The 27547-nt window shown below is 50.6% G+C and overlaps 1 protein-coding gene across 4 annotated transcripts; it reads right to left on the minus strand.

Moving 5' to 3' along the window:
• Positions 1-405: 405 nt before the first annotated feature.
• Positions 406-27547, minus strand: LOC149347784 (kinesin-like protein KIF2C). Of its 4 annotated transcripts, none has more exons than XM_089587451.1 (7): positions 22748-22899; positions 18736-18828; positions 18128-18227; positions 16878-17044; positions 15222-15314; positions 14834-14992; positions 406-475 (listed from the first exon to the last, which is right to left on the minus strand). In XM_089587451.1, exons 3-6 carry the CDS (start codon positions 18145-18147, stop codon positions 14916-14918), a joined length of 357 nt encoding a protein of 118 aa, XP_089443577.1. In that variant the 5' UTR covers positions 18148-18227; positions 18736-18828; positions 22748-22899; the 3' UTR covers positions 406-475; positions 14834-14915. The 4 variants fall into 4 exon arrangements, with proteins under 4 accessions (XP_089443577.1, XP_089443576.1, XP_089443579.1 ...); XM_089587450.1 differs by having other exon boundaries at positions 16878-17069; XM_089587453.1 differs by lacking the exons at positions 406-475; positions 14834-14992; positions 15222-15314 and adding exons at positions 20201-20336; positions 27454-27547 and having other exon boundaries at positions 17039-17069; positions 22748-22900.

Below are 27547 nucleotides of genomic sequence, written 5' to 3' on the forward strand. Positions count from 1 at the left end.
AACAAAACTGCTGCCCGGTGTTGGGTTAAGACTGCTGCGTTTCGTTAGAAATGTGGAATGCTGTTGCACTGTTGCGTAAGTTGTAACCTCGGCGAGGACACTGCGATGCGTGCGGGAACCACGAACAGCCTTTGTCAAAAGTTTGGAGCCCAGGGGGTTTGCTTCTGAGCCACACTGTGTGGTTCGTACTGCATCTCCAGCACTCCAAATTTCTTGAAGGTAAGATGATTGCTGGTCCTGCCTCCTCCAATGGGTAGGGCTGCCACGAATGCTTCAGGACCCCACTACAAGCCTTAGAAGCAGACCCTCTGGCTCTAAACTTTTGACAAAGACTGTACGTTGCAGCACCTCATTTTTTTAATCAATGCTACTGTTAAGAGTTTGTAAGGTGGTTACGGGAACTTACCCTGAGCAAGGCCCAGCTTCATGATCCTTCGTGATGTCCACTGGATTGTCTCCGCTGCATTCTTCCCACCTAGAATATAAAGATCGAATTACTGAAAATAAAACTACGAAATTCAAAAACAGAGTATAAAGGTGCCCGATAGTGGAGTTTAAACTTAAGACCTTAAAATTCAGTAGTGTGCAATATAGCGGGACTCTTAATTAAAGATAATGGCTGAGGTTCATTCAACCCGGCTGAGCCTAGTAAATGAGCGAAAGCAATGCCTGTAGTATTTATAACGAAGAATGGTGCGACGTAATTGCTACGTCCTCGCATGACATCGCATCAGGCAATACGAATCTCAGCTATAAACGTGAAGGTCGAAATTCTAATAAGGTTAAGGACAAAGGTCAATCAAGTGACTACTTTTCATCGGTCACTGTTTGCTGGTCATTAGCTAGGACCATAACATTCAGGAATATCATGGGTATATGCAGCAAGATACCGTCATATATTGTTAGTCTTTAGGATGTGTGCTTGGTTTGACCTTATTTGGGCTTCAAGGTCAAACGCGCAAAGCTAGGCGAAACTCTTTGTACCTCGAGTAGTGGTGCTTTCGCTCTAGAAAAAAACCACAAGGTGGTTACAAGCGCGAGAACTTTTGCTGCCTTACCACACACAATGCTTAAAGACAGAAGCTGGGCGCCGATCCAGGGAACGCTTCCACCCATCCTTGTCCAGCAGTGGGGTTCGAACAAAACACCTTCCGCAGCCAAGGCAGACACCCTTTTTGAAGCGCAAGCTTCACTACGGGACCGCGGGACCGCGTGCTTTGATCGCCGTGTGCCCAGCTTTCACCTTCAATGACCTTGAGCTTAAAAAGCAAGGACAGGCGCACAACTGGCCCCCTGAGACAGTATACACCTTAGTCGCGCTTTAAGCTACGAAAACCATTGGAAACACAAATGGAACGGGAGCTGGAAAACAGGGGAAAGGCACATAACTGCCCTCTCGGAACAGTGGACACCCCAGTCATGCTTTAAGCTATGTGGCGGTAGTGGCAGATGTGTGCTGCATGTGTTGGCATTCACGACTTCGTGCCAGAAACGCGGCACTGAAGCCATATTGATATATTTTGCCGTACTAGTAGCGTGTCCCACCAGGCATCGGGTCCAGGAGCACCGCCTCAGTGCCGAAGGAGGAAGGAACGTGGGCCGGAGACGGGGAGTAGGGGAAGTGAAGGAAAAAACTGTATTTACATAGTTACATGATTATTTACATTATTTACAAGAGCGGGACTGAGAATGGCTCTCAGTGGAAGGGGAACGTCTTCGTCAACCGTAGTCGACTGGAGCTAGCAGGCTTCTCCCGGCCACACTCACGGCCGAGTTAAATATCGTTCGGATTCCCCAGATCCCTGGCTGGGGAATAATGTTCGACGAGCACTGTCCAATCGGATAGACCGAAGAGGATGTTCGTGTTACCACCCACGGCCGGGCAGGTGCGGGCTTTGCCACTCTCTCGCAGCTGGGTCGATGGGAAGGGGGGGGGGAGATGCTGACTCATCCAGGAATCTCCCGAAGTCTTCCAGCAGGTGAATGAACTTGCTTCCCCGTCGAATGTCCAGAACACGAGACGGGAACACAGAAGTCTTCAATTAACTGCCAGCGTGACTGGCGCCGGCACGTCGCCTCCGCCGTGGTCGCTCGGACAATACCTCCGGCGCGTCTCCGGCCTTCGCCGCTATAGTGGTCACCTCCGCTCAAGGAATTTCGCTGGGGTTGCTGCTGACAATGGCCCTTGACATTCCTGCTACACTAATCCGCTGAGGCTCGGAGGGGCATTCCAAGCATCCCACTTCCCACCGCCGTCGCGAGGTTGTCGGCCTCGTTGATTGTTCACGGTAGCTGCTTGATCGGGCCCACGTGGTCAGAAGTACGGTCACAACAGCTCGTCCGCCGCCCGAAGAGGTCCCGTAGTGGTTGCAGCCAACGCTGCTGCGCGCAGAGACCTGGAGTTGTGTCCGTTCGGCTTTTGGTCACAGCTGGGCCCAAAGGTTCTTCTTGCTTCGTTGACAGCTGTAACGATCTCAACCAGCAAAGTCCATAGCCCAACAAGCAGAAAGCGCCAAACCGACTTTAAGACCTGCCAAGCTGTCTTCGGTCAACAAAGTCTCTTTAGAGAAAATGAGCTGTCGCGTGAAATTTACGTCCTCCTCCGAAAGTTTCCAAGTTTGACCAAACCAGAATACACAGAGCTTGTTTAGCCAAAAGGGAAAAATTTCCTAAAATTTTGGGGTGGTTGCCGTAGCACGGTTTTTGTCACAGAAAGCCACCTCCCGTGAGACCACAAAGGGAAAGTGGAGCTGCTGAACATACATACAAAACATAGAAAAAAAATGATTCCCGCTAAAGCAAAAAAAAAATTACAAATTTGCATAGCGGAATAACGTCTGGGGAGTCAGGAAAGGGCATTACACGGGAAAGCTTCGGCTGAAGCCATCACGTTGCCATTACTCGCACCTTTCGGCAACGCATGTGAACTGAGTCCCGCAATGCCAAGCTCCGAAATTTCGCTCTCATTTCGCATAGGAGAGTGTAATGAACAAAAGACAAAAAACAAGCATTAAACTCAAAATGAGATTATGCGTCATATCCGCCCCTTGCGCGGCCGTGGTCCGACAGCTGCTTTAGCAGATGAGACATTACATAATGCTAGGAATTTCAGCTTGCATTTCTGTACAGGAGAGTTAAATGAACAAAAGAAACAAGCATTCAACTCAAGACGGGATTATTCCTCGAATCCGTCTACAAACAGCGTTGCGACTCAAGGAATTTACTGGTTCCTATCTTTCAGCCGCCCCCTTCGCGGCCGCGGTCCGATAGCTGCTCTAGCAGGTGCAACAGGACACAAGGCTAGGAATTTCAGCTTAGGACCCTTAACTGTTCCTCGTCCAAGTCTCGTGGTTCTGAAGTTTGGCTGACGCTCAGAAAGCAGAACGCGAGAAGGGAACGGACGAGTGCGAATGCCGTGCCAGCGTATCCGTCTCTCTCGGATCGGGTTCGCGCGTTGCGTTCTCTTGGCTTGTGTTCCCACGGGGCGGGTGCGAACTCTTGAGCACCGAGGTGCCAAATTGGGGCGGCCACGCGGTTCGGATTTCAGTCGAGCAGTCAACAAGAGCCGCACTTCCCCCTTAATTAAATCTTCCCGTTTGGCCACATCTGTGCGCTGTCGCTCCGTGGAAACCCTCGCAGTTGGTTTGCGTGGCGCGTCACTAGCAATCGCTGAACCGTTACAGGTAAAGTCGCTGGCGTTCGCCTCATCATCAGTTTGTAAAATTGCCTGTTCTAGCTCACCACCGTGAGAATTTATAAGGCTTACAGGGCCAAGTTTGCCCTCTTCACCCGCGTGCTCTGCTGGCGCTGCGAATTCTGGAGCCTTCGAACTGGTGAGGACATGCGCAGCGTTATCTCCAAAACTAAGGCACTTTTCTTTGGGCAGCATGTCCAAGCGATTTGATAAAATCGAGGGATACTGCATAGGCAGGTTTTGGGAGACTGCTGCCTTGGTCAGACGCAGCTCGAGAGGGCTCTCGATCGCGACGCGGGCAGTAAGTTGGTCGTGTTGGATACCTTTCCTATCCTTATACTGGCGGTACAGCAGGCCAGAACGGAGCTGGGAAGGTATGTTCTTCCGTGACACACCTATGTCACTTTGGTGACTCAAGTTGCGTAGAGATTGTTCTTTCTCTTGCTCAGCGGTGAACGTTTCTCTGTCCACACGAAGGAGTTCGAGAAAGCCATCTGAGTGGGGCAACACTAGATTCGTTTTCAGTTCCTCACCTAGCCCCAGCTCATCACTTGCGCCTACTTCGGAAGACTCACTATAGCCTGCACTATTGTCGGTACTCTTTACCCCTGTGCTACCAGTGAGTAAGTCCTGGGCTGGCTCGTCATTAGGTAGCGCGGAGCCGTCACAGCTTAAGTCGCCGGCGTTCGTCTCATCGTCTGTTTGTAACAAAGCCTGCTCTAGCTCGTCACCGTGAGAATTTACAGGCTTCGGGCTTACAGGTTGAGGTTTGCCCTCTTCAACCACGTGCTCTGCTGGCGCCGCGACCTCACGAGCCTTCGAAATGGTAAGGACCTGCGCAGCGTTATCTCCAAAACAAAGGCCTTTTTCTTTGGGCAGCATATCCAAGCGATTTGAGAAAATGGAGGGATGCTGCTTAGGCAGGTTATGGGAGACGGCTGCCTCGGTCAGACGCGCCCCGAGCGGGCTCTCGATCGCGACGCGGGCAATAGGCAAAGACACACTGGTTTCATTGGAGCATAACTCAATTTCGGGTGTTTGGTCGCGAGCGGCTGTCGTTCCCTCATCGTTAAACTGATCATTGTTTCGAGGCAGCGCTGAGGCGCATACCTCGCTTACAGTAGAACTTTCATCTGTCGCTTTCAGCGCGCGACTGCTTTCTGGAGGACTACATCTCGGCGCTGCGCCTACACGTTTCTGAGTTGCAAGGGCAATCTCTGCGGCATCCCGCTTTTCAGCCAACGCTGCGCTTTGGCTTGGAGCGCCATAGTCGCTGTCAGGTGACTGACAACGACGCTCCGTGCCGCAGATTATCACATCAGCTTCCCGACTGCCACTGTTCTTCTGAGCAACTACAATGTGCGTAGCTGACCAAGCGGGGCTCTTTGGCTGGTCGCTGACGCACTGATGGGAGCGCTGCCCGCTGCTATCACTTTGGCTTTTAGATACGGTCTGTACACGAATTCCGAAGTATCGGAAGAGGGCACTTTTCGCTTTGTCGTAGTTGCGGGCATCCTCATCGGACAGCCGCGCTAATACGGCAGCGACATCACAAGGGAGGATAGCCAGCAACATCATTGACCATTCGCCCTGATCTAGCTCCTCTTCCGTACATATCTGTTCAAAATTCGCGAGGAAAGTTCTGAAGCTCTCGCCTCTCTGAAAAGTCCTCAACCGATCTCGGGCCCTTTTCCGTCTGAGAAATTGAGTCGTACGTATGACCTCCTGCTGCTCTCGTTTACGTAGTTCCTCGAGCTCAGCGCGTCTCTTACGGCATTGCTCCTGCCATTCTATCTCCTCCTCCTGACGAAGCCTTCGCGTTTCCTCCTGAATGACTTCCCAGGTCTCCCAAATTTTGTCACCCTCCTCCTTACCACCTCATTCCTCAATAGCCTCAATCAGCTGCGGCTTTCTGTGACTTTTCCTGGCCTCAATACCCAGCTTTTCACATAGCAAAATCAAATCTGGCTTCTTTAGCTTGCTCAAATCCATGGCAATTCTCGAACGAGGACTTTCAAAAAATAATTGCTACGTGAACTGCTTAAGCGAGCACGTGCAGAAAAACAATCTACAGGTAGTGATAAAATTCCACAGTTATCAAGCCTGGCAGATTCTTAAAGAAAGTCAAGCGCTCACCACTGCTGAAGCCAGGACCAAGCGTGGACGATCCCGCCGCTGCCAACCAGTTGATATGTTTCGCCGTGCTTGTAGCGTGTCCCACCAGGCATCGGGTCCAAGAGCACCGCCGCTGTGCAGAAGGAGGAAGGAAACGTGGGCCGGAGACGGGGAGTAGGGGAAGTGAAGGAAAAAACTGTATTTACATGGTTACATGATTAATTTACATTATTTACAAGAGCGGGACTGAGAATGGCTCTCAGTGGAAGGGGAACGTCTTCGTCAACCGTAGTCGACTGGAGCTAGCAGGCTTCTCCCGGCCACACTCACAGCCGAGTTAAATATCGTTCGGATTCCCCAGATCCCTGGCTGGGGAATAATGTTCGACGAGCACTGTCCAATCGGATGGACCGAAGAGGATGTTCGTGTTACCACCCACGGCCGGGCAGGTGCGGGCTTTTCCACTCTCTCGCAGCTGGGTCGATGGGAAGGGGGGGGGAGATGCTGACTCATCCAGGAATCTCCCGAAGTCTTCCAGCAGGTGAATGAACTTGCTTCCCCGTCGAATGTCCAGAACACGAGACGGGAACACAGAAGTCTTCAATTAACTGCCAGCGTGACTGGCGCCGGCACGTCGCCTCCGCCGTGGTCGCTCGGACAATACCTCCGGCGCGTCTCCGGCCTTCGCCGCTATAGTGGTCACCTCCGCTCAAGGAATTTCGCTGGGGTTGCTGCTGACAATGGCCCTTGACATTCCTGCTACACTAATCCGCTGAGGCTCGGAGGGGCATTCCATGCATCCCACTTCCCACCGCCGTCGCGAGGTTGTCGGCCTCGTTGATTGTTCACGGTAGCTGCTTGATCGGGCCCACGTGGTCAGAAGTACGGTCACAACAATCACGGTAGCTGCTTGATCGGGCCCACGTGGTCAGAAGTACGGTCACAACAATAAATATGCCATCGGCGTTCATTGTGTTCATTACCGTCGGCACTGACACGTTTCATTACTCCGATGATTTTAAGGGAGTGCACACAGCTGGCTCCCTGGACGCCTGAATTACACTTATAGGCGCGAAGGGTGTTTTGAGAGAGAGAGAGATTAGCGTTTGAATACTCCGATGATTTTTTAAGGACAGGGAGTGCACATAACTGGCTCCTCGGCGAAGGTTGTGTGTGTGTGTGTGTGTGTGTGTGTGTGTGTGTGTGTGTGTGTGTGTGTGTGTGTGTGTGTGTGTGTGTGTGTGTGTGTGTGTGTGTGTGTGTGTGTGTGTGTGTGTGTGTGTGTGTGTGTGTGTGTGTGTGTGTGTGTGTGTGTGTGTGTGTGTGTGTGTGTGTGTGTGTGTGTGTGTGTGTGTGTGTGTGTGTGTGTGTGTGTGTGTGTGTGTGTGTGTGTGTGTGTGTGTGTGTGTGTGTGTGTGTGTGTGTGTGTGTGTGTGTGTGTGTGTGTGTGTGTGTGTGTGTGTGTGTGTGTGTGTGTGTGTGTGTGTGTGTGTGTGTGTGTGTGTGTGTGTGTGTGTGTGTGTGTGTGTGTGTGTGTGTGTGTGTGTGTGTGTGTGTGTGTGTGTGTGTGTGTGTGTGTGTGTGTGTGTGTGTGTGTGTGTGTGTGTGTGTGTGTGTGTGTGTGTGTGTGTGTGTGTGTGTGTGTGTGTGTGTGTGTGTGTGTGTGTGTGTGTGTGTGTGTGTGTGTGTGTGTGTGTGTGTGTGTGTGTGTGTGTGTGTGTGTGTGTGTGTGTGTGTGTGTGTGTGTGTGTGTGTGTGAGAGAGAGAGAGAGAGAGAGAGAGAGAGAGAGAGAGATTGAGAGAGAACGGGTGGCTGTATGCGTTCGCGCTCAGCGCTCACAACTTTGGGGCAGACATGCAGCAGTTGCCGCAGCATTCATTGGGTGAGCAAACCCTCACGATCAGTGATTAAATGCCACCTGCCAAGGTGGCAGGGTGGGTGCGCTGCCTATCCAGTCACCGGAACGCACTCAACGTAACAAACGCCAAGCCGCTTATATTAAGGCGGAAGCCTTTAATGCCTCATCGTTGTAAGCAGGAGTTGTCGACAGAAAATGTCACGCTTTTCAATTGGTCGAAATGCTCGTGACGTCACAGTGCGCGAATTTCAAATGGGGCCAATTGTACTTTGGCTAGTAACCATGCAACCAATCAAAGGGATCGTATAGTGATGCTCCAACTAAGTTGGACTGAGTTTAGTTAATTGCTTAATTTTTCAATTAGCCTAATTAAGATAGAGGAGAATGAAGCGGTCAGAAGAAAGAGGAAACGAAAAGACGCGCGCCGCAGCGACAACAGCGTCCGCGGAAGGAGACGCTGCTGAAAAAAACATAAGTGCGAAGCCGCGTTCGCTCCACCACCACGCACTTCCCCCCTCAGTTCGACATTGCTCGTTTCATATACGTTGTGTCGAACATCCTAGACAGTTCCAACAATTGACAGGTGAATGACAGAATACGATGGATGGAAATACAATAATATAAATATGAAATAGCCTAATTAACCTTTCTAGTTAGACAGCATAAATCAATAAAACCGAGAAAGAAATTGGTCGAGTTGGGGAATCGAACCAGGGTCTCCGGAGTGCGATACGAGTGCGATTAGCGTCTAGCTAATACGGGGTCTTCGTTCACTCCCATCTTCCCCCTTTCCCTTACGGCGAGGTGCGGGTGTCCACCCAGATATGCGAGAGAGATACATTTCCTTTCCTCAAAAAATAAATTTACCGTCCAGCAAGGCGTACAGCCGAATTGGCGATGGCGTTCTGTGGACTCCCTGGCAGCGTTGCAAGGCGCTGTCGCGTTCCACTCTTACAGGCGAAGCTTAACATGTTAACCACACATCAGTAACACACGCAGACAGCCAATGGACGCGTCATTCGCTGGCAGCACTTGAATCATCATTCACAACCACATTCGTGACAGAATGCTGTACTAAGGCTTTCGCCTTGCTCCACTTTAGTCGCCAAAGTGACTCCTAATTTTTTGCCGGATACGACATAGCTTTCGCCATACGCCATAAGATCTGTAACCAGGCTCAGCAGTGGTTGAACCACAGCAATTTTTTAACTCTATGCAACGTTTTAATAGCAATAAATGCCGCCCGAGTTACATGTCATGACGTGGACTTGTGCACAGCTTGCGATTTCTGCGCTGATTTTTCGCGAAGCTTTATGGGTGATTCGCGCTCAAATTAAAATAGATGAAACTCTTTTATTCTGTGTGATCAAAATAAGGAGCCGATTTAATGCATTTGATAGCTCTCCGATAGCGCATAGACGGCGGGATGTCAACGCATCGACGAGTTCCTGAACAACATAACAGAGGAGGCAAATACTTACAGCCGGCCTAGGCCTATGTTGGTTAAGCATGTAGTGAGTCGCGAACAAACGCGTTCGACCTCGACGCAGGTTGTGCACCGAAAAATGAAACGAATACGCCTCTCCGAACGCCGATTCCACAAACGCTGAATCCCCAAAGGTCAAAGTGAAACACTCCGACACACTGTTCGTATACCTGTCGCGAACTAGCCTCCAAACTGACTAAAAAAACGGATGCTATATGGAAAAGGGAAGCCCTACGCTACCACTCACAACGGTGTGCGTTTGATGGTTGCGTCACTATTTCAATACGAAAACTGCTTTTCGAGGGAAGTGTTGTAGCCGCGGCGAGCGAAGCAGAGGCAGAGCGACTAAGCAACATGTTTATTCGGCATGCTGGGCCGTACAGATTAAGAGACACGCACGAGCGATCTGCTCGCTGACTTCTAAACAAGTGCTCCCACTCTCGGCGTTGCCTTTCACACACGTCACAGCATCACGTGATATTACATACCAATCGCACACAATGAGATCACATGACACTTCATTCCCTTTACCCCTAACTGTTTTACACCAGCTCTATGGGGTATAACGATCAGGAGGCTTCCGAGAACGAGCACTGCGCCGAAGAGGTGGCTTGTCCGGAGGTGGCGCATGCTCCCGGAGCGGTGGTGCAGGCAGCGTGGACTTTGCAGGTGAACTGGTGTTCTGTCCCGGCAACGTAGATGCTTGGGCAGGCTGTGGTGCTGAGGAATCCTGTGGCTCAGACGTATCTAAGGAAAGGATCTTAGTAGACGACTCTTCCGGTACAGAATCAGGCACTGAACTAGGCACAGAAGGATACACAGTTGGCCCGGATTCAACACTTTGAAACGAACACGGACGTAGGTTGTCAGCATGCACAAACCTCTGTTCCTGCCCTATTCTGACATTGCAGGTGGATGCACTGCACCGCTGTTCTACAACGCCTCGCAACCACTTTTCCTCCCCTGGACGTAGTCCTTGCACGAGCACATGGTCGCCTTCCTCAAATGATCTCCATGACCGCCCTCTCTCGTTAGCCTTCTCTTTCGTCTGGTAGAACCTGTCGTCCATACGTTTTTCCAAGTTCAGTTGGAGAAAGGTCAGGCGTGTGCGCGGCTTCCATGACAGAAACAATTCCGCGGGTGTCAGCCCCGTGGTTGCGGTTGGTGTGTTTCGGTACGTGAACAGAAATTGGTCAACCCGATGTTGCAAGGTTTTCTTGATCCCTGTTCTTCTCTCGTCGAGAACCTGTCGCAAAAGGTCCCGCTTAATGGTCTGTACGTACCGCTCTGCGCTTCCATTTGATGCGGGGTGGTACGGTGGCGTCCTGGTATGCCGCACCCCGTTCCTGCGGAGAAAGTCTGCGAAATTCTTGGCACAGAACTGTGGACCATTGTCCGTAACTACTTCTTCCGGCAGGCCGTAGGCCGCAAAGACACTCCGCAGCTTTTCAATGGTCTTCTCGGTAGAGGTTGATGGCATGACGAACACTTCTGTCCACTCGGAATGCACATCCACTAGGACTAGGAGCTACTGGTTATCGGTAAAAGCAAAGTCCAGATGAATTCTTTGCCATCTGCGAGTTGGCCAACCCCAAGTTAGCAGTGGAATACGTGGCGGAGCATTTTGTGTTAACTGACACGTGTCACAGCTTTTCACAATCTGCTCAATGTCCTCCGTGAGCTGAGGCCACCACACAAAGCTACGGGCGAGCATTTTCATGCGCGTCATCCCGGGGTGTCCTTCGTGCAAAAGATGCAACACCTGTTTGCGCAACCCACGAGGTATAATCACTCGATTTCCCCATGTAACACACTGCTGATCTACAGATAGCTCATGTCGGCGAACGAAATAAGGCATTAGGTCATCATCTTTAACATGCGGCGGCCAACCACTCATCGTATAACACAGCACTTTCGACAATACTCTGTCAGTTCGAGTGCACTTCTGAATTTCAACAACAGACAATGGCACTTCATCAACAACTGTAAAGAAATGTGCATAATCCGAGACATCATTGCGATTTGCAAGTGGTAACCGAGAAAAACCGTCAGCATTTCCAACCTCTCGACCCTTGCGGTAAACCCAACGATAATCGTAAGCTGCAAGTAGTAAAGCCCAGCGTTGCATGCGGGCTGCTGTCATCACTGGTACGGGCTTACCATGAGCGAGCAAGCCTACCAATGGCTGATGGTCGGAGTAAATCTCAAAGCGATGCCCGAACAGATATTTGTGAAACTTTTTCAGCCCAAAAACAACAGCCAAGGCTTCTTTTTCGATGTGAGCATACCCCTGCTCTGCTTTACTTAACGTTCTGGAAGCATAGGCAATTGGCCTTTCGTCGCTTCCAATCTTATGAAACAGAATGGCTCCTACGCCGTAAGCCGAAGCGTCGCACACTAGTCCTATCGGCTTTTTTTGGTCGTAGTATGTCAGCACATTGCTTTGTGTTAACCAGCTCTTACTTTCTTGAAATGCTTGCTCAGCTTCCTGTGACCACTGAAATCCCTTTTCTTTTTTTAGAACATTGTACAGAGGCTTAAGCTTAGCTGACATGTTCGGTACAAACTTCCCGTAGAAGTTAATCAAGCCCAGGTAAGCTCGCAACTGTGCCGCATCCTTTGGACTTGGTGCCTCCTTTATCGCTTTCACCTTTTCATCTGATGGCCGAACGCCCTTGTCGTCCAGTATGTGGCCTAGGTAAGAGACAGACGTCTGAAAGAATTTGCACTTTTCCTTTTGCAATCGTATGCCTCTCTCTAGAAAGCGTGCCAACACCCTTTCCACTCGATGAAAACATTCGTCAAATGTTGAACCTGCGATAAGCACATCATCCAAGTAGCAGCTTACCCGCTCAAGCCCTTTTAACACATCATCCATGACAGACTGGAAAATAGCAGGTGCACTTGTGATGCCATAGGGCAAGCGCGTGTACTTGAATAGCCCCAGGTGTGTATTGACAACCACCATTGATTGTGCCTCCGGATGCAGTTCCAGCTGTTACGCTGTCGACAAATCAAGCACTGTGAAATACTTGCATCCTGACAACTTTGCAAACAAATCTTCCATCACGGGAAGCGGATAATGGTCAGTTCGCAGGAACGAATTCAATGTAACCTTGAAGTTCCCACACACCCTGACTCTGTTGTTCGCCTTAGGCACAACAACTAGGGGCGTCGCCCAGTCGCTTTTCTGTACAGGGACTAACACTCCCCTGTTCACAAGAGACTGCAATTCAAGTGACACGGCTTCCCTCAAAGAAAATGGCACCTGTCGCGCCTTGCAAAATACTGGGTCGCTCCCCTCCTTCAAAACCAGCCTGACTGGACTACCTTTGATCAGCCCCAGAGTGGGCTCGAACACCTTTGCGTACTTCTCAAGTAGCGCCGCAACTTTGTCTAAACACACGCCATGCACACTTGACCAGTCTAGCTTAAGAGCCTTCAGCCAGTCACGCCCTAGCAACGCAATGTCGCTATTGTTGTGGGTTTTAACAACAATGAGCGGAAGTTGCTTGCACTGACCATTATGTTCGACTGGAACCGTCAACTTCCCTGTGACTGTTAGCGGCGACCCACCGTATGTCCTCAGCTTTATGTGGCAAGGCTCTTTAGGTAGACTGGGCCAGAATTTTCTATATAGCGTTTCTGGCACAATGGAAACAGACGCACCCGTGTCTATTTGCATGGTAACATTCTTCTTGGCTACCTTAAGGCAGATTTCATAATTCCCTGGGCGTTCCGCACAAGCATAGACATTGTACAACAACACTTCGTCACAATCCGCGTCCTCCACAGCTACCGAATTAGCCGCGTCTCTAGACTTGAACTTGCACATTTTCGCCAAGTTTCCGTAACGCTTGTGTGCACGACAACGATACTTGCGAAATTTGCAGTTCGATGCTTCGTGCGCTGAGCCACATCGGAAACAGTCCGGCGATTCAGACACTCGGTACCTTGCTAGTCCTGCACCGGATGAACGCTGTTGCTGGCGTTTCCCACCGCCTGACTTATGACGTACGGCGTCGACTGTACCTTGCGTCCCTGTTGGTTGAAATTCCCGACTTTGCTTCCGCGCTAGCTCGATGCTTTTCGCAACGTCGCAGGCGTCCGAAAACGTCAACTTGCTTCTCTTCAGCAACTCAGCTTGCGTCGCGCTGTCGCAGAGGCCCACTACAAAGCGGTCTCGCAGAGCCTCATCGAGGAATTCTGCGAATTCGCATGAAGCTGCCAATCGCCTCAACTCCACTGCATATGCTGCTATGGACTCTCCCTGATGCTGGCACCGCCGATTAAACTTGAATCGTTCTGCGTTGACCATGAGCTTCGGTGCGAAATGACTTCGCAGCACTTCTACGAGTTCCGCATAAGTCTTGTCCTCTGGCGTTTTAGGCTCTAGCAATGTATTCAGCGTCTTGTAAGCCCTCTTGAATATTGCCGTAATAAACATCGAGACCTTGAGGTCGTCGCTCACCCGGGAGGCCTTCAGGAAGTGCTCGAACCTTTCCACGTAGGACCCAAAATCCTCGTCTCCGTCCTCGACGAACTGGTCGAAATTTCCAAGCGTTGCCATCCCTGTGCCTCGCCCGAACGCTCTCCACGAACGCCGGTGCTTCCACGAACGCCGCGATGAGTTTCACGCAGTCCCGCAGGATCACGAACGCCGCGATGAGTTTTACGTAGTCCAGCAGGATCACGAACGCCGCGATGCGTTCCACGTAGTCCAGCGGGATCCCATCCTCGTCGCCAATTATGTTGTAGCCGCGGCGAGCGAAGCAGAGGCAGAGCGACTAAGCAACATGTTTATTCGGCGTGCTGGGCCGTACAGATTAAGAGACACGCACGAGCGATCTGCTCGCTGACTTCTAAACAAGTGCGCAACGCTCCCACTCTCGGCGTTGCCCTTCACACACGTCACAGCATCACGTGACATTACATACCAATCGCACACAATGAGATCACATGACACTTCAGGAAGGAACTGGCGTAATTATCACACATCTCGACATCTAGGTGATTACCTGAACCGCGCCTTAAGAGAAGAGGTAGTCTGGGAGGGCTTGTTTGAAGCACTGTCGCAACCTAGCCTCCAACTAAAACACGCGGGCTACGTGCGCAGAAAAATTGTATGACACCATCTGGAACGCTGCAGGATGAACAGTGGCTCCTAATTTTGGTGCAAATGTTGACGGGATTACTGCCGCCACAATGAGGTCAGCTAGTTTATGGCTTATGGGGGTTTGACGTCCGAAAGTGACTCAGGCTGAGAGGGACACCGAAGTGCACATCGGCGCATCGTGCGTCATAGCCCGAGTTGCTCAGTGGAGGACTCCGGTGTGGCGTCCCTCATAGCCCGAGCCGCTTGGGACGATCCCTCATAGACTGAGTCATAGCCTGAGTCGCTGTGGACGTTAAGCCCCCATAAGCCATATACTAGGTGACCTGATTGTGGCGGCAGTAATCCCGTCAAGATTTGCACCAAAATTGTGAGCCATTTTTCGTCGTACAGCATTCCAGGCGGTAGAGATGAACATATCTATAAAGGCGACGCATTACACTTTATAGGTAGGTTAACTGTTGTGTGACGGTTAAAAGAAAGAACAGCGTCCGTGTCTGCTAAGTGATATGTCCTAATCATACCCTTAAGGCCGAACTTAAGTGTCCCCTAAAGGTTCTTCTCACCGAGATCAGCTTTCTGCCCTTATCGTCATCCCCTATATGGGGATGCTTGCGTCGCGGTTCACACCCACGCGACGAACACATTTCATACGCTGAGGCCACTCTGTGTGCTGTGCCGTCCTAGCACCGGGGCCTCCCTCGCTGCCTGTTCTTGCTGTTTTGCTGTTTCAAGAGAAAAAGAACGCGAACAGAGGGATTAACATCCTGCTAGCAACTGCGATTACATAGTAGGATCGAACTTAAAAGAAACAGCAATTGGCAACAGAACAATATGGCCAAAAGGGTGGTGCATCGCGCCGCATACCAATCGTAGCAGAAAACGAAACTTCCTTCATGCACGCATGAACGAATCCAGCAACCCGCAACTTCTCTCACGCCAACTGCCGCTTACCGGAAGAGGAGTAACTGATGCTTTGAGACGGCGAGGAAGGGCTCCGCGCACGCGACGAAGGGGTTGTACACGACCCATTCAGCGCCACACCATCTGCACAAGAATAAACTACCTGAAGCCGCATGGTGCTTCCAAGGGACATCATCATGCTGACTACGCCCACTGCAGGACAAAGGCCCATAAGCTCTTTTACAAAAGTATTGCCGAAAGGAAAGACTTTATGATCCGTATTTTGCAGATAGCTGGGTTCCATTCAGATACAGACTGGTCAGCTTGTTCTCGCTCACATCAACAAGGATACCACAGCTGGTTTTTTGCGGTGACATTTGACACCGTTTTTGACGACACAAAAATCTGGTTTGGTTTGGTTTATGGGGTTTAACGTCCCAAAGCGACTAAGGCTATCAGAGACGCCGTAGTGAAGGGCTCCGGAAATTTCCACCATCTGGGGTTCTTTAACGTGCACTGACATCGCACAGTACACGGGCCTCTAGAATTTCTCCTCCAAAGAAATTCAACCGCCGCGACCGGGATCGTAGCCGCGTCTTTCGAGTCAGCAGCCGAGCACCATAACCACTGAGCCACCGCGGCGGCGACACAAAAATCTAATTGATTGCAATCAGCAATCGCCTTCTGCAAGCTGATATGCCAGAAAAGGAATTATGATTCTTCGACTGTTAGCGGGCAGAGGTGATCAGCACAAGAAAAAATTGTCGACGATTACGTTATTTCCGAATGCGAAATTTGAGCCCAGCTGATCAGCTGTTTCAGCTTTTCGATTGAGGCAAAGAATTCAAGGAAGACATGCATGTAGAATTACAGGTAAGTTGTTACTTTTCATACATATTCCTTCCTCAAGAGGCCAACCGTTCTTAATTGTCATAAAGGAAGCTATGTGGTCGCAGAAACGTATGTATGCTCAACTTGCTGCACCAATCCCTGGTTCTCAAAGACGAGGTCTATGCAAGTATTTCGCGACCACAGCCATGGGAGGCGTTACGAGCGAGATTAACGGGATGTTCACCCGGATAAGGGGCAATGAATTCCTGTTTGTCTTTATGTCGACATAAAAGTTCCCACCCACCTTGCCACCCTGGCAGGTAGCAATCGATGGTTGATCACGAGAGTTCGCTCCCCGTTGTCAGTGCTAATTACAAATGGAGCCCACATCTCTTGCTCATCACCACAAGGACTTTTAGGCGCGATTCAGTCGTCCCCTGACCCAAGGAGCCAGCTATGCTCACTTCCTTTTAAAATGATCGGAGAGTAAACCTTCACCACCAACGCCAATGAACGCCGACGGCTTATGGTTTCAACGTCGCGTTTCTGGCACAACGTTGTCAATGCCAACGCATGGAGCGCACATCTGTCCCTACCACCACACAGCTTTAGGGATGATTGAGGTGTCCACTGTTCCAAGAGGGCAGTTATGCGCCTTCCCTCTGCTTTCTAAGCTCCCTCTCCACTGGAGCTTAAAACGGCACTGAGGTGTCCACTGCTGGTTACGAGAAACAACAGCGACTGGGACGCCGCGAAACGCAGAAACGGGCTCCAAAAAGCTGCGCCCTACAACAGTGAAGGGAGAAAGTGGGTCCACTGAAGCATCGAAGGTCGTGGGTAGGTCACGTGCGCAACAAAGGTGGCAGTCCTACTTACCAGGAATGGCTTCCTCTTCCCCGCGCGACCCACGCTGTCTGGGCGACGCAGGTGGGCTCGTCGGCGTCGTGGCTGACACCCACGCGACGAATGCATCCACGGCGCTCAGCGGGGTTTCTTCAGTTTTGTGAGTCGCCCCGTACTTCTGCGGCGAGGAATGTGCGAGCCTGACGAGAGACAGTAGCAGGCACCCTGCAGTTTGACACAGAACAGGTGCGACAGTGTGCCTCTCTTGCCATGGTCAATGTCCTGCATTTTGACACCTTGCAACCACATTAACCCAATGAGCCATGCAGTAAGGTTTGTTTTGTTACATTCGCACGCAAGAATACATTAAGCATTGAGTCCTTGGAAAGAGGTGCAGGCGCTCATGATTTTTGGGAGGAGTCATCAAGACGCGACGCGAGCAGAATGACCGTCACTAGGGCATAGCGGTGCGAAAGCTATGCTCGCCAAAAAAAACTCAACCCTAATTACAAAACGATGGGCTGTACGTCGAGCTGTTGATTGCATGTGCCAAGGCAAGTGTTAGGATATTGAACTCATAGAAAGGAGATGCAAGACATAAACGATACAGTTTGTGACAACCCTGCCAAATAGCGTCAATGTGTGCATGTTCACCAATTTTATACCTTTCCTTCGTAAAAGGTTTTCTACAAGCGAGTATTTATAATCAGCGGGGCAAAATACATACAACTTTTATCAAAAGCTTGCTTACGAGCTGCACCGTGTGGCTATACAACTTTTATCAAAAGCTTGCTTACGAGCTGCACCGTGTGGCTTGTATGGCATCCCCAGCGTGGCAACACGGCTGAAGGTGAGGAGATTTCTGGGCCCGTCACAACGATGGGTATGAATTCCACGAATGCTACAGGAGCCCCACTACACAGCTTAGAAGGCAAACCCCTCAGCTATAAATTTGTGACAAAGTCTGTGCTTTCTTGGTTCTATTGTTTATTGCGTTGCATTAGTATGTCTTCCGAGTTTTGTCATCTTTCCTCTCCTGTTTAGACAGAAAAAAGGCAGTGATTGGAAACCTGTTGCTAGGCATCTCACATTCTATGCTTTTATTATGCGATAGCATAGAAATCCCGTTGGAGGGAAAACCAGGGCGCCCACCGACGGCGCACCCTGACAGCAAAAATAATGTGAAACTCTGTAAAGTCTATTTGCATGTTATATGTTGTGCGAGATTTAAGGCCATGAGACTGCAGGTCGACAATTGGAGACTCCGTATTAATTTCACCCACATGGGCTTCTCGTCATCCATGTTCCACTGAGGATCATAGAAGTCGTGTTGTCCAGGATCTAGGCAGCAGGCGGAGTAGAGGTCCTGAAGCCAGTGTACTCCTGCGTATAGTAGATATGCTGACTCTACATCGAGAGCTCCACATTCTTGGAACAGCTGTGGCAGCCTTTATGGCAACACATCTTAGTAGCCAAATTATAGTGGCAATCTATTCTAGACACAATGGCCAAATATTACTATGAAGACCAAATACAGGGCGTACTCAATAGTATTCTCCAAATTATAGTACCAGTATAATGTGAGCACTATGAACAAATTTTACTGCACACAAAATGCTGAGTGTACTCAGCAGCGTCCTGCCACGCCGCGGTGGTCAGTGGTTACGGCGCCCGTAACATATAGCGGAGCTCATGGGCGCTTTTGCATTTCTGCGCCATCGAAATGCAGCCGCCGAGTCCCGTATTCGATCGCACTACCTTGGCCTGGATACGACTTACCGCACGTATATGGCCACCAACGTGCCACTGCCCCAAGCTGATATGCTATATTAGGGGTAAGTTTCACTGAAGTAGCCTGGATACTTATTTGAGAATGTAGCTGCGAGCTTACCTTTGCATTTCAGCCAGGAAGCACCGCTGGACACCACTCGGCCGGTAGCCTGAGGGTCCTCGGAAGTACTACGTCAGAAGGAGAGCTCGTGCTCTGCAAAGCGGAAGATTTTGCTCGTATGCAAGCTTATTGATCACTGTCCATGTCTAATTAAGATCACTTTTCCTACTTTTTCCTTGAGCAAACCTTGACTCTGCACTCCAAAGTGTACACTGGAAGGAACCAACTACCGCTAATTCCGTACAAATATGCACACGCACAAAAAAAAAAACAGATCACATACTAACTCATATCTCACTGAGCTTTATACTTCGTTCTGGTTGTGTGATCAATGAGTATTCATCAGCAACAACTTCAGCCGGTTTCTTTTCACCTACGATCCAGTGGTGAATGTCTTCGTGCAAAGCCAAAGGTGACTAAATAATTCTGTGGCTGTGATTTTCTAATTTTGGAGCATTTTGGGCTGTGTGTCAAAACTGGCAAGCATTCAATGAAGAGTGACCTTTCGCAGAACATTATGTTTTGTGTTCGACTGCCTTGCCCACGCTATTAGGCACGTTACAGGAGGCCATTGCTCGAAAACAAGACAACTAAGGGCATTTTCACTAAGCTTAGTTAATCAACCATCCTCTAGACATCGTGTGAAAAATGGTAGAGCATGATATGGTTTGTTATGCTTTGCTGATACTGTTTATGGCATGCGTCTTCAAAACTTTAAAGCGCACTTGGGAGGCAATCGCTCGAACAATGGATGGACAGAAATGTTTGCACTTTAGTACAACAGGAACAGTGTGCAATAACCCTAAGGCAGAGAATGATTGCTCGTTAGATGGAAATATATGGAAGATTACACGATTGCGGTAGCGCGGATGATCGCTAGCTTATTTCCCCGGCACTTTCTCTGCTTATCTTGTGACTCAGGGTTTTGTATAAACCACAATTTTGACTTCTGTCTCTCTTACGGGAGTTTCAGCCTCGCGGCGGAGAACATTGGGAACATAGTGTCTTTCATGCGAACCTTTTGCTTGCATTGCCTTTTACTTGAGGATAATTTCATGGTGGGTTTTGAGCTCGACCGCCAGCGCTTTGGAGGTTCGTACGGGCGTAAGGTTTGGCTTCGTCCAGTGCCTGCTTAAAACAGAGCGATTATCTGCACTCCTGCGGTGGAGTCACCGCACGCTGTCCAATCGACAATACCATGCCATTAATTTAACATCCTATGCACTTGTATCTACTGCGGCCGCCGCGGTGGCTCAGTGGCTATGGCACTCCGCTGCTGACGCGAAAGACGCGGGTGCGATGCCACCCGCGGCGGTCGAATTTCGATGGAGGGGAAATTCCAGAGGCCCGTGTACTGTACGATGTCAGTGGATGTTAAAGAAGCCCAGATGGTCGAAATTTCCGGAGCTCTCCAGTACGGCGTCCCTCATTTCGCAGCCTTGACCACATTGCTAGGTCGGCATACCTTGAGGGCTAGCAGACTCTTGTTGATCTCGGCGCCCTTCATACGGGTATGAAGGTTGGCGCTCGACGCGTCGGCACCCCGCTCGTTCCCCGCCAGGTCAATGAGAGAGAACTTGCCGTGCAGACGCCCAGACTTCCTGCAGGGGGCAAGGGAGATCAGCGTGAGAAGCTTGAGCGGGGAGAACCCTTGCTTATCAGCCAGAGGCACCGTTGGAAACTACTCGTCCGGTAGCCTGAGGGTCCTCAGAGAGGTACCACATCACAAGGAGAGCCCGTGCTGTGCAAGGACGGGAAGAAGATTTTGGGGAAGCTCAAACGCGCCGTGATGGTTTGGTTTGGTTTATGAGGTTTAACGTCCCAAAGCGACTAAGGCTATGAGAGACGCCGTAGTGGAGGGCTCCGGAAATTTCGACCACCTGGGGTTCTTTAACGTGCACTCACATCGCACAGTACACGGGCCTCGAATTTCTCCTCCAAAGAAATTCAACCGCCACGGCCGGGATCGAACCCGCGTCTTTCGGGACAGCAGCCGAGCACCATAGCCACTGAGCCACCGTGGCGGCTTAAACGCGCCGTGAAAAAAAAAATGGCTGAGGCTTAGCTAAGGTTTAGCCTAGTCAGATGCGAAGCATATTGATGGCTAGGCTTGGTATTACATGGCTTTCCTTGGTTGACGTTCATCCCACTCTTCATCGGTCTCTGTGGCACGCTGAAGCTTTCGCTTCTCGTTCAAATCAGCCCTGCTTCTAGGCGGCATCCCAACAGCTGGCCGCCTCGTAAGTGCCCGGAGAGCGAGGCAAGCTCAGCTTTATACCGCTGCTGTAGCGTCACGTGGTCAGCTGCAGCGGCTCTGATGTGGAGCCTCCACCGCCGCGGCCGACCGCGCGAGCCGGCAGCCCATCTCTCCTCTGCTGTGACGTCATGTTGTCACGTGGTCAGCTGCCGCGCCTCTGATGTGGAGCCTCCACCGCCGCGGCCGACCGCGCGAGCCGGCAGCCCATCTCGCCTCTGCTGTGACGTCATGTTGTCACGTGGTGTCACGTGGTCACGCTAAAGGTCAATGGTAGCTCCACCGCCGCGCTCGACGAGCTGTAGTGTATTATAGTAATATGCTTCGCATAAAACAATGAACGCTAGCTTGAAAGAAGGGTTTAGTCTGTGTTCGTGTTTCTCTCAGGGCGCGCAGAGTTAAAGTCAGCCAGTTGTGCTTCTTTTCCTCAAATAGAGTGGAGCGCCGAGATCGCGAATAAGGTTGAACTTAGAAAAGCGCAATAAAAAGACAGGGACCAGAAGAAGAAGAAGCACGCAGGACAAACGCTTGTGTCCTGCGTGCAGGACAAGCACGCAGGACAAGCGTTTGTCCTGCGTGCTTCTTCTTCTTGTCCCTGTCTTTTTATTGCGCTTTTCTAAGTTCAACATGTATTACCAACTCGCCCAACTTTCTGCATTGCGCGAATAAGGCTAGAGTAAGAACCTCATTATTGCGAAAGGATTGGATGGCTATGCTGACGCCGGAGGTGTCCGCAGATTGGGTCACCGGAACTTTTCCCTGTGACCTCACCAGGCATCTGAGGTCATCAGTCAATATACGTAATGATCGAGACAGAATCAAAATGCATGAAAATTGTCGTCTAGGTGGAAATCGAACCGGGGCTTCCGGCGTGAAAGAAGACGTGACAAGATGACGCAGAATTTAGGGAATGAAGACTTAACACCCGAGCTAAGTCACGATCGCTGCCACGTTTAGATAGGAGAGAGGAGGAACGACGGAAACAGGAGTGTGGCGCAAAACCGCGACCGCCGAAGCGATGATGCTGGCTTGAGCAACATACATAAGAATGAGATGATAGTCAAAAGGTGCGGACTTGCTTAAAGGGCCACGGTAGATTTTCAGACTACTTTTCTAACTCATTACATACATTGAGCACTTTGTTGCGCCACGCAGAAACTGCGTTGACGGAGAACAAGGCAGAAGACGCGCGACGGACGTTCGCTTGGCTGCCTACTCCGTTCCCCGTAGTCGGCCCGAGAATTCATCTGTAAATAAGCCAATTCCATCCACAACAATGTTCGGTGGAGATCGGCTGGGCGTGCCTTCCTGGATCTCCTGGCCCTTCGCGCATCTTCAGCATTGCCCTCATCCAATGGCGCCTGCCAATTCAAAATGTTTATGGGGGTTTAACGTCTCAAAGTGACTAAGGCTATTAGGGACGCCGTAGTGAAGGGCACCGGAAATTTCGACCACCTGGTGTTCTTTAACGTGCACTGACATCGCACAGTGTGCAGGCCTCTAGAATTTGGCCTCAATAAAAATTGCACCGCCTCGGCCGACATCGCATCCACATCTGGAGGGAGGAAGAGAGGAAAGGTCAAGGCATTCACATTTCCACTGTTAAGCAGACAAGTGCATTAGAGTAATTTTTTGACTTTTACGACCACATTTCGTCACAGGCCGTTCATAGTGATCTGCTTGCTAGCGGGTTTGTACGCATGGTCAGGAACCAGCGATTCTGATGGAATGCGAAGGTCAATTAGCATTCTCCCTTACCTGCGGCAGCGCTTCGCCGTCTCCTGCCCCATCCAGGCGGTCGGGACGAGGGGCATGCTGGCGTTGAGGACGTCGCAGACACCCACACGACGAGTGACTCATCACGTGGCTCAGGCTCCTTCGGTTTTTGGCCTGCCTCGCAGTCAGTCCTTGCTGCTTCAGGAAGACAAGAGAAAACGCATACAGCGGATAGCCTTAGCACAGCCCACACTGCCACCACTCGCACCTGTCGGCGGCCGTGACACGCATGCGCACCTGGGCCCGAGAGGCTCCAGGTTCATCCTCATGTGGAGTGCATGCGCCGGTCGACACCATTGTGCAAGAGCGACGACGAAGGAAATCAAGCCGTTCTGTCAGCGATCGCACCGGTGGGGCCATCTCGTTTGTTCACCTCGCATATTGGTCGAAGACTCCCCCGAAGACTTGAAATACAGTGAAGTTTTGGCCAAACTACGTTTATTGTGGTCATCGATAAAGCAGATGAAAAAGCGTCTTCAAACCTTTTGCAAAACAACCCGACTCCCCTCCCTAACCGAATCTCCAAGGCCGAAAAACAAGATGGCGCCACTGGTGCGATCGCTGACAGAGCGGTTTAATTTCCTTCGGCGTCCCCGCAGACGATGTGAATATGTGACTTCTGATGGAATCAGGTAACCCAAAAAAACGTGGTATAAAATAATTTTGCCGCTCAAATGCCATTTCTGTGCGAAATTTGCGCTCAATGTGCCCGTGTAGCTAGAATGTCTGGGGCGTGCGTTTATTTGCGCAACACGTTGTGCATGGCAACCGACGTGCCACTGCGCCAAGCTGTTATGCTAGTTTAGCGGCAAGTTTAACTGAAGTGGCCTGGATACTTATTTGAGGATATAGGAGGTATTCACTGAGGCCGCGCAACCAGACGGCGCGAGCGTCGTCGCGGCAAGCGCACCATGTTTGCGGTCGTTTCAGGCCAGCTCGCGCAGTGTCACGGTGCGCCGTGAGGTACCCGGCCTGAACTGTTAGGGATCCGTAACATATTAGTACGTTGTTGAATACGTCAGCGACTACTTATCTTTGTCGAGCGCGTATTGTGCATGAAGTTTGCAGCAGAATTCTTCTGCGCCGCCATATATCCGAGCTGCCTCAACTCGGCAGCAAAACTGGCTGGCTGCGCTGCACGCAAGAATGTACACGACTTGCAGCTTTTAATATCAATTGATAACTGTCAGCTAGTCATGCAGGGCACATCGCGGATAAACAGCATGATTAATTACCGAAATTCCAAAACTGCCGCCGCAGAAATTGATAATTCAAGCGCCTGTAGTCCGCGAACTCAGATGAGTGTGATGAGCCGACTCGGTGGTACAACACTGTTCAGAATGCGATGTGCTGGCGTGTGAACCCGTTGTTTGGCGAAATTTCGTATGGCTGATTTAGAATCCGAGAATATGTATTTGGCATTTGTTTGAGCAATGGACAGGGCTATAGCTGCTTCTTCAGCCTCGATGGGATGTTGAACGCGATTGAGAGTAAGGGATGAGCAAGGATTATGATTGCAGTTAAGTACCGTGATTGCATAGGCTGAGGTGGTAGAATATTCTGCAGCATCTACGTATGTGACTGCTCGATCCCTAGCGTAGTGCTGATGTAGGGCTGTTGCCCGAGCTGTGCGACGATCTTTGTCATGCTCAGGATGAGTGTTTCTAGGCAGAGGTAGAATATAAAGATTTTTTGCAAGGTCTAGAGAAATGTTATGCTGATCCGAAATTTGGTCGTCGAGGGTGATTTTGAGTCTTTTCAGAAGATTCTGTCCGGTAGGTGTTCGAGATAGGCGATAGTATTGCACCGTGAGGTGGGCTTCAATTAGTGCTGCCAGGGTGTTATGCACGCCTAGTTTGAGGAATTTGCTCGTGGGTTGGAATTCGGGAGGTGAAGGGCAGCCTTATATATACCCCTGATCATTCTATCTATCTGCTCCTGCTCTGTCCGAGTGAGATACAGATAGGGGAGAGTATAAATGAGTTTGCTGATACAGAAGGCTTGAACGAGACGTCGCGTGTCTGCCTCCCTCATGCCTCGGTGTTTATTATTAATTCTACGAATGATCGCAGTCGTATTGTGTACAGTGTGGCGGAGTGATTTAATGGTGGTCGTGTTGAAGCCGTCATTCGTGATGAGCATACCCAAAACCCTAATGACGGGTTTAATTGGAATTGGAATGTCTTCAAGTTTGATAACAATTTGTGGCGGATCAGGATCCGGGTATCGGGGTCTGATTAGAAGGAGTTCTGATCTGGCAGGGGAACATGCCAGGCCTATACTTTGTGCATATTTTTGGACCGCGTTTGTTGCATTTTGTAATGTTTCCTCTATTTCACCGCAGTTTCCTGCGCTCGTCCAGACGGTGATATCATCCGCATAGATGGAGTGATAGAGGCGGGGAATTTTAGACAAGATTTGAGCAAGAGGGATGAGCGTGATGTTGAACAAAAATGGTGAGAGAACTGCACCTTGTGGCATACCACGGCTGCCTAGTGGGAAGGTAGGAGATGTGACTGATCCGATTTGGAACTCCGCGGTCCTGCCCGTAAGGAAAGCTGTCACATATGCAAAGGTGCGTTCTCCCACGTGCAGGGAGCTCAAAGCTTGTAAAATGGCTGAATGTTGCACATTATCGAATGCTTTGGTTAAATCTAAAGCAAGAAGTGCTTTGGTGAGGTGAGGAATCGAAAAATCAAGTATGTCTTCCTTGATCTGTAGCATGACATCCTGTGTTGAAAGGTGGGATCTGAAACCGAACATGGTATGGGGGTAGATGTTCTCTTCCATGTGTCGGATGAGACGGTTTAGGACAACATGCTCCATGAGCTTGCCCGCACATGAAGTTAGAGATATGGGCCGAAGATTTTGCAGGCCTAGCGGTATGCCTGGTTTAGGTATAAAGGTAATTCTAGCATGCTTCCACTGTTCTGGGAGCGAGCAAGCTTCCCAATGCTGATTCATAAATTCTGTGAAGGCCGCGACAGTTTTGCCATCCAGATTTCTCAGAGCCTTATTGGTGACTTGATCTGCACCTGGTGCTGAAGTGGTCCTGAGCTGCTGTAAAGCTGCCCAAACCACTGCCTCGGCTATAGGGGCATCGAGTTGAGAGTTACAAGATCCCTCATATTGTACAGGGGTTAGTTGAGGGGTGTCTGGGAAGTATTTATATCTAAGTATTTGAATAATGTCCTGACCTTGTTGTTGTGCGGAATGAACTGAACAGTGTTGTACCACCGAGTCGGCTGATCACACTCATCTGGGTTCCTGCGCATTGCGGACACCCGGGGAATACGGCTGCACACAATCACGATCGAGGACTTGTCAACCGGGTGGTGGACGGCCTCCCCTCCTTCCGCAGTGCTAGGGAACGCATGATGACGTACCGTGAAGTCACACTTCACTACCGGGGTTCCCGACTAGTTTACTCCCCTCCCCATAAATCGCTAAATAAGGCCGAGCAAGTCGTTTGGCGACGCATTCAGACAGGCACTTTTCCGAACCCTTACCTGTATTCCCTCATGCACCCAGGGGACTACCATCCGTCCTGCAAATTATGCCAACACCCTAAGGCGGATGTTCATCACATACTTAGGGCTTGCCCTAATACTCCAACTCCCCCTTTTCTGAGACTCGACGACCAGGAGAGATGGGAGGCCGTGCTGCACAGCTCACTGCCGGAGGTTCAGCTCCGGATGGTGACCTGGGCCACAGAGGTCGCCAGGGCCCATGGGCTCCTGGCCACCTAGCGCGACCGCGAGGGCCCACCTGTTCCTGCAACCCCCTTATCCTTATCCCCACCCTCACTGGCTTCCTTTTAAGGGTTGCTTAATAAAAGTTTTTTCCTCCTCCTCCTCCTCCGCGAACTGCTGACGCTTCTCAGACGGTCTTTCAGCAGAAAGGGGAAGCGTCATAGCTGCCTTATTTACACGACAGAACGGTGAAACAAATACTGCCACGCGCTCGCAGCACGAACGGCAGACACAGCGAGAATGTTTGCAGTTTTGATTGTAGCTACGTAGCGCTGCTTCGTATGCACAAGACGTCTAGCGCTTTCGCAGCAACGCAGTGTGCAGCCATTCCGCTAGATTCAGTAGTAACACGTCACTTTCAGCAGATAGAGATGACAAGTTAAGCTACAGCTAAGTGAAGAGACCCTTCGAATTACTCACCTCTTCAAAAACGGCACTTCGGCCGTCGGCACCGCGGACGTCAGCACCCTCAGCACGGCTCTTGGACTCACCCGCTTGTCAAGTAATTGCACCCTCTCATAGGTTTATATCCTTTAATTCCTTGGCCTGCCAGCAAACATAAGCCGTGCACAAGGTGGGCCTCGATACCGGTGAATTCAACGCGCGGCAGCAGTCCTGTACGTCTCACACTGCGCCGGCGCCTCCGCTTTCTTACGCGCCGACCTTTTCACAAAGTGGAACCTCTTGAGCGTGGCCGCTCTTTTCTGCTTTGCGCAGTTCCCGGACCACCCTCTCAGTAACGCGGTGTTACAGGCCGGACAGTAATTATCTATGGCGAGACGCGAAATACACTCACATCTCACACATCACCGGCTATTTAACGCTGCGGCTGGCTACGGCGGCCGCGCGCGCGACCACCAACATGGCGAATGCCGCGCCGCCCGCTAGCGCCCCTTGAGGATGACATGTGAATACCTCCTATAGCTGCGAGCTCACCCTTGCATTTCAGCCAGAGGCACCGCTGGACACCACTCGTCCGGTAGCCTGAGGGTCCTCAGAGAAGTACCGCATCACAAGGAGAGCCCGTGCT

This window comes from Amblyomma mixtum, chromosome 4 (assembly GCF_055824585.1).
Source record: "Amblyomma mixtum isolate Tamu chromosome 4, ASM5582458v1, whole genome shotgun sequence".
NCBI classification, from domain to species: domain Eukaryota; kingdom Metazoa; phylum Arthropoda; class Arachnida; order Ixodida; family Ixodidae; genus Amblyomma; species Amblyomma mixtum.